This window comes from Cyprinodon variegatus, unplaced genomic scaffold (genome assembly GCF_000732505.1).
Source record: "Cyprinodon variegatus isolate N-32 unplaced genomic scaffold, C_variegatus-1.0 Scaffold1359, whole genome shotgun sequence".
Taxonomy (NCBI): domain Eukaryota; kingdom Metazoa; phylum Chordata; class Actinopteri; order Cyprinodontiformes; family Cyprinodontidae; genus Cyprinodon; species Cyprinodon variegatus.
This window is the reverse complement of record NW_015151812.1, coordinates 133,741-147,182: the sequence shown is the minus strand read 5'-3', so window position 1 is coordinate 147,182 and position 13,442 is coordinate 133,741. Positions and strand designations below refer to the sequence as shown.

Here is a 13,442-nt window from a genome sequence, read left to right as displayed (position 1 = left end):
CTGCAGCAGCATCCCCCTACACTGCCCCCCTCCAACAATATGGAGGCCATCATGGCCATCAAAAGGGCTTCTGCGATGTAGCTTTACCTACCTTGTCAAGTGATGAGGAGATTCATTTGCATTAGATCCCAGAATCAAGCTTTTAAAAACCTATTTTAAGTTTAGCACTAAAAAAGATCCTTCCCACGTTACATTCATGCACAGCCTCATCCACTGTGTGTCTCTGTTAAATGTCTTTAAGCTGAATTTGATGACTTAAGATTGATTTATGTTTTAGTTTATATTAAATAATATTGACCACTAGAGATTTTTTCAAAGTTTATCTTGAGTTTTAAATGGATTTGGATTATATTAAATCACTCTTTGTGTTACTAATATTGGTTTAGCTATAATTTTATGTGATGACATCATAACGTCACTCCCACTCCCCATGTTTTCAGACCTTAATTGAACCATGATCTTATCTTTGGTGATAAGCACTAAGTTATTGTTGTATCATTGAGCGTTGGTACCCGCCTTTGGAGAGTTGATGCTAACCTTCCAGTGGTTGAAGGGTTAACAACCAGTGGTAAAATATCAGTTATGTATAACAGTAAAGCGTGACAGGCTTGTTTTTCTTTCTTGGCCTGTGTCGTATTCCTGAGGTCTCCATTATTTGGCCAAATAATGTTTTATTAAAAGATTTGCATAATCAAGAACCAGTAACCTTTCAACATATTCTCATTATCAGTGCATATGAAATCGTACGAAAAGTTATGCACACTATTTCGTACGTTTTGGACGTTTTTCCTCAAAAAACATCCGCGGACGGACGTAAAACTGGGAAAAACAGTGCAAAAATCACATATTCATGTCTCTAACTACGTTGCTTGCTGTTTTATATCTTAGGGTTAGGTGTAGGGTTAGGGCTAATTGTAATTTATATTCTATATTCGTGAATGGTGCGTCAGATGCGCATGCGCATATGACGAAAAAAACGTCCAAAACGTACGAAATTACGGTGCATAACTTTTCGTACGATTTCATACGCACTCATAATGAGAATAGGTTGAACCTTTAGTGAAATGATTCCTTACCCTCTTTGAAATAGCTAGCAGGGAATAGACATCAGGATTCCATTACATGACTCTTGGTTGCAGAGGTCTTATAGGTGCTTGTTCACCAAACTTGTATCTTCTTCTCTGATCATCATGTCCAGATAGAATATGGACACTGGTTCACAATCTCCAAAAACTGTGATCATGGCATATGACACAACAATGTTTTAATGTTAGCTGTAAGAATCAAAGCCACTTTGATGAAGCTGTGTATGTTGAAAGTGGTTCATTTTCACATTTACACAAAACATCTTTATGTACAAAAACCAAATGGTGGTCCTGATAAAGGCCACAAGCTTATAAAGTTGTTTCCAAGTTCTTCAAGCATTGCTGCGGTCACACTTAGAAAGAAAATCACAAAAGTATATAGAATACATTTTTGATACAAAGGCAGCTGTTTTGGTGAAATGTGGAAGTATCTAGATCAGCAAAAGGTTTCTTTTTGTTTACCATTTTTTTATTATTATTCTCCAACAGCTTCCAAGGAACCAGAAATCAGGATGGTTCTTATTGGGAAAACTGGAACTGGAAAGAGTGAAGCAGGAAACAAAATATTAGCGAAAAAGGCTTTTGAATCTAAAATCTCCTCGAATTCAGTAACAGTCACATGTGAGAAGAAAGAAGAAAGTTGTTCTGATGGTCAGAAATTGGCTGTAATCGACACTCCAGGTCTGTTTTGTACTAAAAAACCAAACAGAGAAACACTGATAGAGATTGCAAAATGCATCAGCATGGCTGCTCCTGGACCTCATGTGTTCCTGGTTGTTCTCCAGCCGACACGATTCACAAAAGAAGAGCAGGATACAGTGAAAATGATCCAAACATGGTTTGGAGAAGAAGCTTCCAAATACACCATGGTTTTATTCACTCATGGAGAGCTGCTGAGGAAGATGGGAGAAGGAGAGGCAATTCAGAAATTAATCAATGAGAATAAAGATCTCTCTGACTTTATTGAACAGTGCCATGGACGATACCATGTTTTTAAGGATGAAGAGAAGAGTCCACTTCAAGTCACAGAGCTGCTGGAGAAGATCAACCAGATGGTAACAGAAAATGGAGGAAGCTACTACACCAATGAAATGCTCGAAGAGGCAGAGGAAGCAAATAGAGAAGAAATGGAAAGACTTCTGAAGGAAGATCCAGAGATGAGCCCTGAAGATGCAAGAGAAAAAGCAGAGAAAGACAATTCATTCATTCGGGGCTATGTAGCAGGAGCTGGTGGTGGAGCTGCTTTTGGAGCTGGTGCTGGAGCGGGGTTTGGAGGACCAGTAGGAGCTGCAGTGGGAGCTGCAGCAGGAGCTGCAGGTGGTGCTGCCTTGGCTGCAGCATATGAAAAGAGGTCTTGCATTGTACAGTAATTGCCCAGAATTCATTATTATCATTCAGATGCTGCTTCTAAAAGCCTCATTATCGAGAACAGATGGACAACAACAAAAACATATTCATGACACTCAATTTGTGCCAAAACCATGTTGGAGTGTTGTTTGTGATCAAATCTAAATCTTCTGACTTTTTCATTAAATGTTTAATGTTTATCCTCCTTTGTATTAATTTTCTCTTAAGAGCTCCTTTATTGTTCCAAAAAAAATTAAAAACAATTTATGTAAACCTCAACATATCATTTATGTTAAGACTAACCAATAAAGGAGCTGGTGAAGTTTCTTATTCATCCAGGTCATAGCCATTACAAAAAAATGAAAAACGATCCACTGGACTTGTTTGAAGACGTTTAGCTTCCCATCCAGGAAGCTTTTGCAATTCAAAATGTGAACAGAGCGCCATTCCTGACATTCTGAATTGAAAAAGCTTCCTGGATGGGAAGCGAAACGTCTTCAAACATGGAAACCAAGTCCAGTGGATCGTTTTTCATTTTTTTGTAATGGCTATGACCTGGATGAATAAGAAACTTCACCAGCTCCTTTATTGGTTAGTCTTAACATAAATGATATGTTGAGGTTTACATAAATATTTTATCTGTTTTATCAAAGACGCTAAGTAATGGAATTTGTTGATTCAATTATACATTAATTCCTCAAAACTTTAAGGGACTTTATAATCTACCAATAAACACAAACCTGGTAAATTATTCTGTGTTTGTACCTTTATTGTGAATTATCCTCAAATCTCAGATTGTCCCATAGTGTCTGAAGCTCTGTCCTCTGCTGATGTCCTTCTGTTGTTTTCAGAATCAAAGCCAGAGGCTGACCTCAGAGTGATGCTGGTGGGTCAGGAGAGAGTTGGGAAGAGCTCAGCAGGAAACACCATCCTGGGAAAAGGGGCATTTGACTGTCATGTCAGCTCCATCCCTGTGACTCTGAGCTCTCAGAGGATGGAAGGAGAAGTTCTGGGTCGCAGAGTCTCTGTGGTGGACACCCCAGGGCTCTGCAGCTCCAGTCTTTCTGAAAAAGAGATCAAAGAAGAGCTGGAGGAAGCTGTCAAGCAGAGCTCTCCTGGTCCTCATGTTTTCCTCCTCGTTCTCCAGTTAGGGAGGTTCACCAAACAGGAGCAGGAAGGGCCAATGATTCTGCAGAAGATTCTGGGTCCTGAGGTCCTCAAACACACCATGATCCTGTTCACCTACGGAGATCGACTGAAAGACACTGATATAAACTTGGATCAGTTTGTTAGAGAGGATCAGAACCTGCAGAAGCTGCTGAAAAGCTGCAGTGGGATGTACCACGTTCTTAACAACAATGAGGTGGAAAACAGGAAGCAGGTCCAGGAACTGCTGGATAAAATAGATCAGGTCTCAGATGGAGGTAGAAAGTATTATGAGAAAGGTTCTCAGTCTGATGGAAGGTGGTTTGGAAATATTTGCTCATTTCTTCAACAATCCACCCTCAATGTTTTTTTTTCTGTCAGTTGGTTGTTTGGAAACCTTTGTTCATTTTTTCAACAATCTACCTTCTGTCTTTTTCTTTTTGTCAGAAGTTTGTTTAGAAACATTTGCCAATATCTTCAAAAAATACCCTTCCTTAAAAAAATTTTTATATTCTTATTTATTTTATTGGGGGCTTACATGTTGAGATATGCAGATCTGATCTTTATGAATCACTTTATAAATGGTAGTAGGAACACAACAGAAGTTCAGCATAACAATGGCAAACATCCTAATAATGGTTAAATGGTGACCATATCAGCTAAAAAGAACTACATTTCTATAGATCAATCAATTTGTTACTTTATCCTTTTTTATTACAACACATTTTGATTATTTCCATGCTTTTCTTTTTTTCTAACCATGTTTAGCCATTGAGACACATTAGGTTACATCTCAAGCTATTTTCTTGTTATTGGATTTCTTCATGGTATCAGCTGTTCTTTGGTTAAGTATCTATTTATCTATCTTTTTTTTAAAATAAATATTAAAAAATTCCATGGTCATAATTTTACATTCTCTATGTATTATATATCTTATGTAATACTTAGTATTACATTGTAATACAACAATGTATCTAGCTACAAGAGTAACTCTAATATATTCAAGTCCATGCTTTGATTTCAAAGTAAATTATTAATAGATGTAGAATACTTAATATAAGACTTCTGAAATTATTTCTATTTTAGTAAATTAGGAAAATATGTTTATTTTCTCCATTTGAATAACCTTATAAAAGACAGGAAACTTTTTGTTCTGTCAGATGATTTCATATTGTTATGGGAACACTTTTAAGTACACCTATTGAAAGTAAGAGAGAGAGAGAAGGATGTATATAAAGCCAGCAGTGCTTGAAGTTTACCCTCTAAGTTCAAGGGATCAATAAAGTCTGCATTTAGTCTTTATTTAATTTATGGTTGTTGAAATGTATACAACTGCATGAGTAACAAGCTAAAAAGGGATAGAAGTATTGGGACTGATGCAGCTTCTGTTTATTCAGAAAGTGTTTTCCATTTCTTTTACATGACTGTCATGATATGTGGGGATCTTACTTTTCTTTATTTCTGTCAGTGAACAACAGTCTCTGGAAAGTTACTTCCAATATGTACTATATTCCATTTGTCAAGTTACCTTTCATAGAGAGTAATATGTTGGGGAGTTTTAGCCTAATGGTTAGAGCAGTGTGCTTGTGCTCTGAGAAGGTTGCAAGTACCCAGTTCAATCCCCACAGTTTGTCGGACAAACTTGCCTCCATTTCCTCACCACCTTCGCCGTGTCTAGACCCACACAGCTATTTTGTGATTTTCCCCTTTTGCGTTGTGGCGTGGAATAAACATAGCACAGACCACGCTTGAATATTGAGCATAAATCAAAAATGTCTGCATCATACCTGCAACAAGCTCACTGCGACACACTGCTGCGGGAGTATAACCAACCTTTTAGTCCACTGCTCCCCAAGGGGATGGGTCAAATGCAGAGATACATTTCTCCAATGTGAGATTAATAAAGTTCAAAGTGTTGTCATTTTAAGTTCAATGCCCATCCAGCTAGGATGTTATATTAATGTTGGGATTTTCTATTTCTGATCATTTAAGATGACAATTGTCCTCCCCGGTAGGGGTGGTAAAATATCTTATTTAATCAGATATTCGGCTGTTATATATTGTTTATTAACACACACCTTACTAGCTGTGTGTTAGAACAATAAATAAAATAATGATTCCAGTTCTAATCATGGTCAAACAGTTAATTCTGCACATACATGGAATAAATTTACCAAAACTTGTTTTCAAAATATAAGAGTTTATTAACAAAAATCATTCATTTATATGATCAAATTAACTTTTCACTAATTTAGTGAAATTGGAATGTTTTCAGACCAACTTACAATGCAAATCTATGAGGTGAATAAAACATAATTTGGCCAAATAATGTTTTATTAAATGATTCGCCTAATCCAGTAACCTTTAGTCAAATGATTCTTTACCCTCTCTGAAATAGCTAGCATCGAACAGACATCAGGATTCCGCTAAAATACTCTTGGACATACTTGTTAATCAAAATGTAATGAGCATCTGAGGAACACATGAACACTAATGTTATATTAGTGTTTAAACACTTTTGTGAAATAAAGCTTGTTCAAGCTTCAACAACAGCTCAACACAGATTTCTGTAGCATAGCATAGCATGCAGTGCATCCTGTTAGCTTTGTCTTCACTCATCAGTAAACACGTGATTGTCATGATGTTACAAAGTTCAGACCCAAATGCAGAAAACCGAACAGAGTGACCAGGGAAAAGGTTTAATGGGTTTTATTGAAGAGGTTAAACAGAGGGAGAAGTGTTGCTCTGAACACTGCTCAACCGGACCTGCAAAGTGAGGGGAAGACACAGCGGTTAGTTCAGGCTCAGTGGGGAATTTGACTTGTGAACTTGGAGAAGAGGATTTGGTTGCCGACTCACGTTTCCAGAGAAGTTGCTGAATCCTTGACTCCTGTCTGTGTGCCGTGGTTCCAGTGTTTGAGAAACTGACTGCCTCTCAGATTTCCTGCGGTACTTGAACGTGTCGTAGTGGAGAATAATCCCTTTCTCAGTGAGAAGCTCAAACGATCTCTTGGGGAAAGTGGATCTAAACCTCCTGTTTGAATCCCAGCTCAGTTTGAAGCTCAGTCGATCCGAAGGTCAGAGAAATCCAGTTTGCAGGATGACTTCCTGCTGAGAGGCAAAGACAAAAGAAAGTTAAACTCAGGTTGACAAAAACTCAGTTTGACTCAGCAAAAACTCAGCTTGGCTAGAGTACCCAAAACTGGCAAACACTCTGGCGTCGAGGTAGTGGCAGTCAGCAGCTTAAGAACACTCCGTCTAATGAGGAAACCATCAGCAGGTGTGTGAGGAGGCAGACCAGAACCAGGCACCTCCTGGTGGATGAAGGGAGACAAACACAGACACACAAACACAAAAACAGGAGTCCTGACAGTGATATGATTAACATCATCAAAAGACATATTGTTTGTTCTGTCCCAAATTATGCCAGACCTGCAAACCTTTTTTTTCATGTCCATTTGGAAAGCTTGAGTGTCATTCAGCTGCAGCTCAGCTTTAAGGGCAGCAACCAGGGGTTCTTTGTCTCAGTGGCACACAGCATGGGTTCTCTTTGTCTCAGTCGTTCATCAAGAGAGGGTTGGCCTACTCTCCAGTCTGGCTCTATTAGTTGTGAAACTCAAGAGAAATGTGTTGTTAAAGGTCTGTCTTGCAGTAGTTTGGTTCTGAAAGTTTACCACAATGACCCACCCTTGATGAATCTGGAGGTCTGGGTCTCCTTGGGACCGCATCTCCACTGTGGTGGAGAACTAGCCAAGGTGGACCCCAGCTTCATGGGCAAGGGAGAAGAGGCAAAGAGGGGAAGAATTCTGTGTGCTCTGTGGTTTTGTCTGTCCATAGATAGAGGGGGGTGGTTCATCACATCTCTGTAGCTTACCATGTGATTGGCCCGTGGAGGCCAAGATGAAATATGGACACTGGTTCCCAATGTCCAAAAAGTCGAAAAAGTATGATCATGGAATATGGCACAACAAAAGTTTCTTTACAATCTTAGCATATTTGCAAAGTAATATGTAACTGATTACTTTTTAGTTACTTTAGAAGATGGTGTGCATTATTTTGTCATGAATAGCTAAGTTCACAAAAATAAAATCATAAAGAATAATTAAACAAGAATAACCTTAACACAACATGACACATGTTTTGGCAAAGACTTAAAGTTTATACTGTATGTATATATACATTCATATACATTTTGGCATTAAGGGGATCAATAAATTAGACTTAGACTCAACTTTATTTATCCCTTGGGATTACTCCTTCAGGGAAATTCCGGTTCCAGTAGCTTATATAGGGTACAAAGACTTTTAGCAAGATTCCATTAAAAATAAAAATATGACAGACAATATAAAGAGTGTATTTAGTACCAAAAAATCATAAAAAAAGAAAACTGTTGTAATGTCCTTGAATATGCATCCTTTATGCATAAAAAACATCTCCACAGTAGAGAGCTAAGGGTAGTAGTTGACTTAGGTTATTGCTTTTGAGCTGCAGAAATGTACTAAGTGAAAATTAAACGTACCACACGGTAGTTCAGTTGTATTATTGCACTTGTACTGCAGAGATGTTTTGACCTTAGAAATAAGATTTTTTTAAAATTACACAGGCTACGCTGGGTGCATTTCTTCCATCACTTCTTTTTCTGGGTCCTCGGACTGCATTTCACCTTCATCAATCTCTCCAGGTTGAACATAACTCCTGCCGGTTGGGTCATGACTGGATAGCAACAGGCTCTGTGCGTTATCTGACCTAGTCCTTTTGTGTTTTTTCTCCCAAACTCCATTTTTGAAATAGAGCTTTCTGTGGTCGTAATACTGTGTATTAGAGAGTTCAGTGTCGCAATGTTTACAGAAGCGCCGAGGTCTTTTCTTTTTTGTTAGAGCTTCCATCTTTCAACTGACTACCTTTTTTACATTATAGACGGGAGCTCTTCTTCTCTTCTTCTTCTTCTTCTTCTTCTTCTTCTGTTTTGTAATAGCGGTTGGCAAACAATTTATAGGTGCATTACCGCCACCTTCCAGAATGGAGTGACGCGAGCTGTTCTCGCGAGTCCTTCCGTATAACAATGACGTCGTATGTGATTGGAGGAGCCTGATGAGCCTTCGACTCCTCGTCCAATCACCTGTGAGCTTTTGTGCACTACTACTACTCGCAAGACCAGCATATAAGCAGACATGTTTGTGTTACTATACTCAGAAGAACTTCATCTCCAGTTCCTGTGTTTGGATTTTGCTGGTACGTGAACAATGGCTGCACGACATCTCGCGTTCAACTCGCCTCCAACTGCTCTTGGTCCACAACTTTCGGCCAGTCCGCAGACTGACGAGAAGAAACTGCTGATTGCTATCAGTGGACTGTCTCATCAGCTTACCCAACACACTGCCGACATGAATGAGCGGCTCACTCAGCTGGAGAATTCGGTACACTCCAGGTTGCTGTCCATAGAGGACAAGATGGCGGCTCTGCAGTCGAACAACTGTGGAATTCCTTTCCTCCTGACCTTGAGATTGTCCCATAGTGAAGCTCTGCCCTCTGCTGATGTCCTTCTGTTGTTTTCAGAATCGGAGCCAGAGGCTGACCTCAGAGTGGTGCTGGTGGGTCAGGAGAGAGTTGGGAAGAGCTCAGCAGGAAACACCATCCTGGGACAAGGGGCGTTTGACTGTCATGTCAGCTCCATCCCTGTGACTCCGAGCAGTCAAAGAATAGAAGGAGAAGTTCTGGGCCGTACAGTCTCTGTGGTGGACACCCCAGGGCTCTGCAGCTCCCACCTTTCTGCAGAGAAGATCAAAAAAGAGCTGGAGGAAGCTGTCAAGCAGAGCTCTCCTGGTCCTCATGTTTTCCTCCTCGTTCTCCAGTTAGGAAGGTTCACTGAACAGGAGCAGGAAGGGCCAAAGATCCTGCAGAAGATTCTGGGTCCTGAGGTCCTCAAACACACCATGATCCTGTTCACCTACGGAGATCGACTGAATGACACTGAGATAAACTTGGATCAGTTTGTTAGAGAGGATCAGAACCTGCAGAAGCTGCTGAAAAGCTGCAGTGGGATGTACCATGTTTTTAACAACAATGAGGTGGAAAACAGGAAGCAGGTCCAGGATCTGCTGGATAAAATAGATCAGGTCTCAGGTGGAGGTAGAAAGTATTATGAGAAAGGTTCTCAGTCTGATGGAAGGTTGTTCAATTACCAATATTTTCTACTATTACCAAAAGAATTTTATGTCTTTAAATTTGTGCATGGGATCACAATTATTGCTTTAAAGACGGTAACTGGAACCAAAAAGAAGTGAAGCCTAATAATGACAAACCACTATACTAATAACAATACTAATAATTGTTAAATGGTGACCACATAAGCTAAAAAGGTGTGAATTCTAATACATCAACCGCTTTGTTGCTTTCTCTCTTTTTGTCACAACACAGTTTGATTATTTCAATACTGTTTTCTTTTCTAATACTCCTTAGCTATCGGGACACTTTAGGTTGTTTAGCCTCAGACCACTTTCTTGTTTTTCTTGCATATTGTCAGTTGCACTTTGGTGAAATATCTACCGTACTGAGGGCGACCCTGATTATAAAACACCCCCCTCTATCTAGGACCAGTGTTTAGGGACAATGCAAAATGAACAAAAAGAAAAGAAAAAAAGACTGATAAACTAAATTTGTTTTGTTTAAAGAAACAATTTTATTTTGAAGTTCTTATTATTTCATTGAAGAATTATTGCATTGAATGATTTGTGCAATTAAATAATAAAAAGAACACACTAAACACATTAATGACACATTTAATACTTTACTCACAGGTGTCCTTGGCCTGATTTTTAAGATTTTTTATGAAGGGGGATGCCATCCCCCCTCAACTCAAGTACTGATTATAACTCTGCATCACGTGACTGTAAACTTATCTGACTTTTGATGCACTCTGTTCTGGGCAGCAACATTATATTTGTAGCTTCCCTGTCACTTGTGTTTGCCATTTATTTTTACAAGACTATCATGGTATGTGGAAATTTTACTTTTGCTTATTTTGGTCTGTAAATAACAAAACCGGTTCAATAAGGGCTGTGTACATTAAAGATCTTGGTTCCAAGTAAGAAACAATAAAATGAAGAAAAATTTGAGCCTACTGTAGAATTTGAGGGGAGTACCAATGCATGTTATGTTTATAGAAAATGATTGTTGCTTCTGATTGACCTGAAAGAATTTCTAATTTTTAATGGCGTTCTAACTGGAATCTATGATCATATTTTTTTTTTTCTGTAAAAAATTTACAAAAAAATAAATAAATAAATATGAAACAGTAAATAATTGGTCAATTAATACTAATAAAATTCCCAAAATTCAAAATTTTTACATAGAACCAAGGCTGTCTTGGTGAGAGGCCCCATATCAGTGAGGTCAGCCGCAAGGATTTTCCACATCCAGGTTGTCTCTTTATTGGCAGCATATCCTTCAAATTACATTATCTTTTGTTGATGCAGGTAATTGTAAATTTCCTTTAGAACAGGCTTTGCACCAACAAAGTTCATACCAGGATCAGACCAGATATTCCAGGGATGGCTTCGGATAGTAGTGAATCTTTGGTAAGAAGGCAAGAACGTCTTGGGTGAAAGTGTGTTTGCTAACCTCAATGTGAATGGCTTGGATTGATGTAGAGCAAAATATGACACCCTGTACTTTCTTGGTTACCCTCCTCTTTACATCCTTCCTACATGTATTGAAATCTCTTTGGGCAAATCTTCTACCTCTGATGACCTATGTCTTCTAATTCATCCGCAGTAGGTGTAATGCCGCTCCATCATGGCCTTCGCTTTGTGCTTTTCTGGCCAGTAGGGTGGTTAACAAGTCTTGAAACGGCAAGAGGGGATAACTTTGCCGTCTTTGAAGGTCTGGACTCTGCGACCGCAAACTAGGAATCCACTTGTCTGGTTTCTGTAGAAGGCTAGCCTGTTCGTTGTGGTGCTTGGGAAGTTGACACCATCTTGTGCTGCTAGGCAAAGGTCTCATGTTTTGTTTCTCACAAACAGTGAGGACCCCAAGGGTGGTACTGTCTTCTAGGTCTCTAGATCTCTGGTCTTGGCACTCCGGAACTTTTTAGCTGCTCTCCAGAGCCACGACACCATCCCTACCAGCCTTCTCTGGTTACTGAAGTGGTTTTTGTCAACAAGATGTTAGACTGCTTCTCCTGCTGGTGGTCTATACACTCAATGTGGGCTGGATCTTGGGATTTTTCAGACTTCTTTTACTAGCAGGTCTTTTTATTTTTTTCTTGAAAAGATTACTGCAACCATGACAATCGAGCTTTTAATAAGTTACAGTAAATCGGAAAGTAAAAGCTTCTCAATGTAAGGATATTCAATATTTCTAATTGTGCTGAGGCTCTTTTGTAAATGTGTATGGTTTGTTTCTGGATGTTTAGGGGAGTGGCTTCTGCTTTATTCTTAGTTAGGTAATTGGAGTGGCGACACACAGTTTTTGACCTCTTTTATTTTTCTCCTAATCTTCTATTATTGTCATTTTTTATGGAACTGTAATACCTGTACAATTTTATGTTTTTTAAGTAAATGGTTAAACCTAACAGAGAGATCCCGTTAGTTTTTGTTTTTTAGAGGGGAAAAGATAATCAAACTTATGGCGTCATCACTTAGGAAACTATACCGGCTTCATCCCACAGTCCAAAAACCTCAGAAAAACACTGATAGAGATTGCAAGATGCATCAGCATGGCTGCTCCTGGACCTCATGTGTTCCTGGTTGTTCTCCAGCTGAACCGATTCACAGAAGAGGAATAGATTACAGAGAAAATTATCCAAGAACGGTTTGGAGAGGAAGCATCCAAATACACCACGGTTTTTTTCACTCATGGAGAGCTGCTGAGTGAGATGGGAGGAAGAGAAGCAATGGGGAGTTTAACTGAAGAGAATAAAGCTCTCTCTGACTTGATTAAACACTACCAGGGACATAACTATGTTTTTAACAATGAAAAGAGGAGTCCAGCTCAAGTCAGAGAGCTGCTGGAGAAGATCAACCAAATGTTAACAGAAAATGAAGGAAGCTACTAGACCAATGAAATGTTCAAAGAGGCAAAGGAAGCCAACAGAGAAAAAATGGAAAGACTTCTGAAAGAACATCCAGAGATTAGCCCTGAAGATGCAAGAGAACAAGCTGAGAAAGAAAATTCATTCATTCAGGCGTTTCTTGCAGGAGTTGGTGGTGGAGCTGCTGTTGGTTGTCGGGGTTGGAGGACCAGTGGGAGCTGCAGTGGGAGCTGGAGTAGGGGCTGCAGCTGGTGCTGGTGTCACTGCATATAAAAAGAAATCTTGCATTGTACAGTCATTTTCCAGATATCTCTTTTATTATTTAGGTGGAGCCTCTAAAAGTCATATTATTGAGAAAAGATGAACAACAAAAAGAGATCAGATTCGTAATGCTCCACTGCTGCAAAATAAATGTCAATTTGTGTTGCTTTTGATCAACTCTAAATCAGATTTTTTTTTTATTAAAAATTTAATATTTATCCTCATTTGTAATCATTTCATCTTAAGAGCTCCTTAAAGCTGCAGTCTGTGACATTGACAATAGAGCAGACTTCGACTGAAAATTTGAAGAAAAACAGGTTTCACGCCACTCCCCCACCCTCTCTGCTTCACTCATGCCCCACCTCCAAGCTCCACCCCTCTCACAGCATCTGCGCGGCTAACGCATGCGGTGAGAGGGAGGGGGCGGGATTCAGCATGTGTGAGCTGTGATTGACACTCCATCAGACGCTCCTCTGGCTGTGATTGGTTGTTTTGACTCATCCCGAATTATTCTTTCCAGATTGAAATACAGGCAGGAGGCGGGACCAATTGAAGCAGTTTTTTTCACAGGT

At 39.4% G+C, this 13,442-nt stretch overlaps 1 protein-coding gene across 1 annotated transcript in view; it reads left to right on the top strand.

The window, feature by feature from the left end:
- The window catches only part of LOC107103002 (GTPase IMAP family member 6-like), an 11,565-nt gene extending 7,528 nt beyond the window's left edge, over nt 1-4,037 (top strand). Inside the window, exons 2-3 of the mRNA XM_015402500.1 lie at nt 3,284-3,942; nt 4,026-4,037. Of these exons, the coding sequence (XP_015257986.1) occupies nt 3,284-3,942; nt 4,026-4,037 (671 nt within the window). The remainder of the gene's footprint in view (nt 1-3,283; nt 3,943-4,025) is intronic.
- Nucleotides 4,038-13,442: the final 9,405 nt, after the last annotated feature.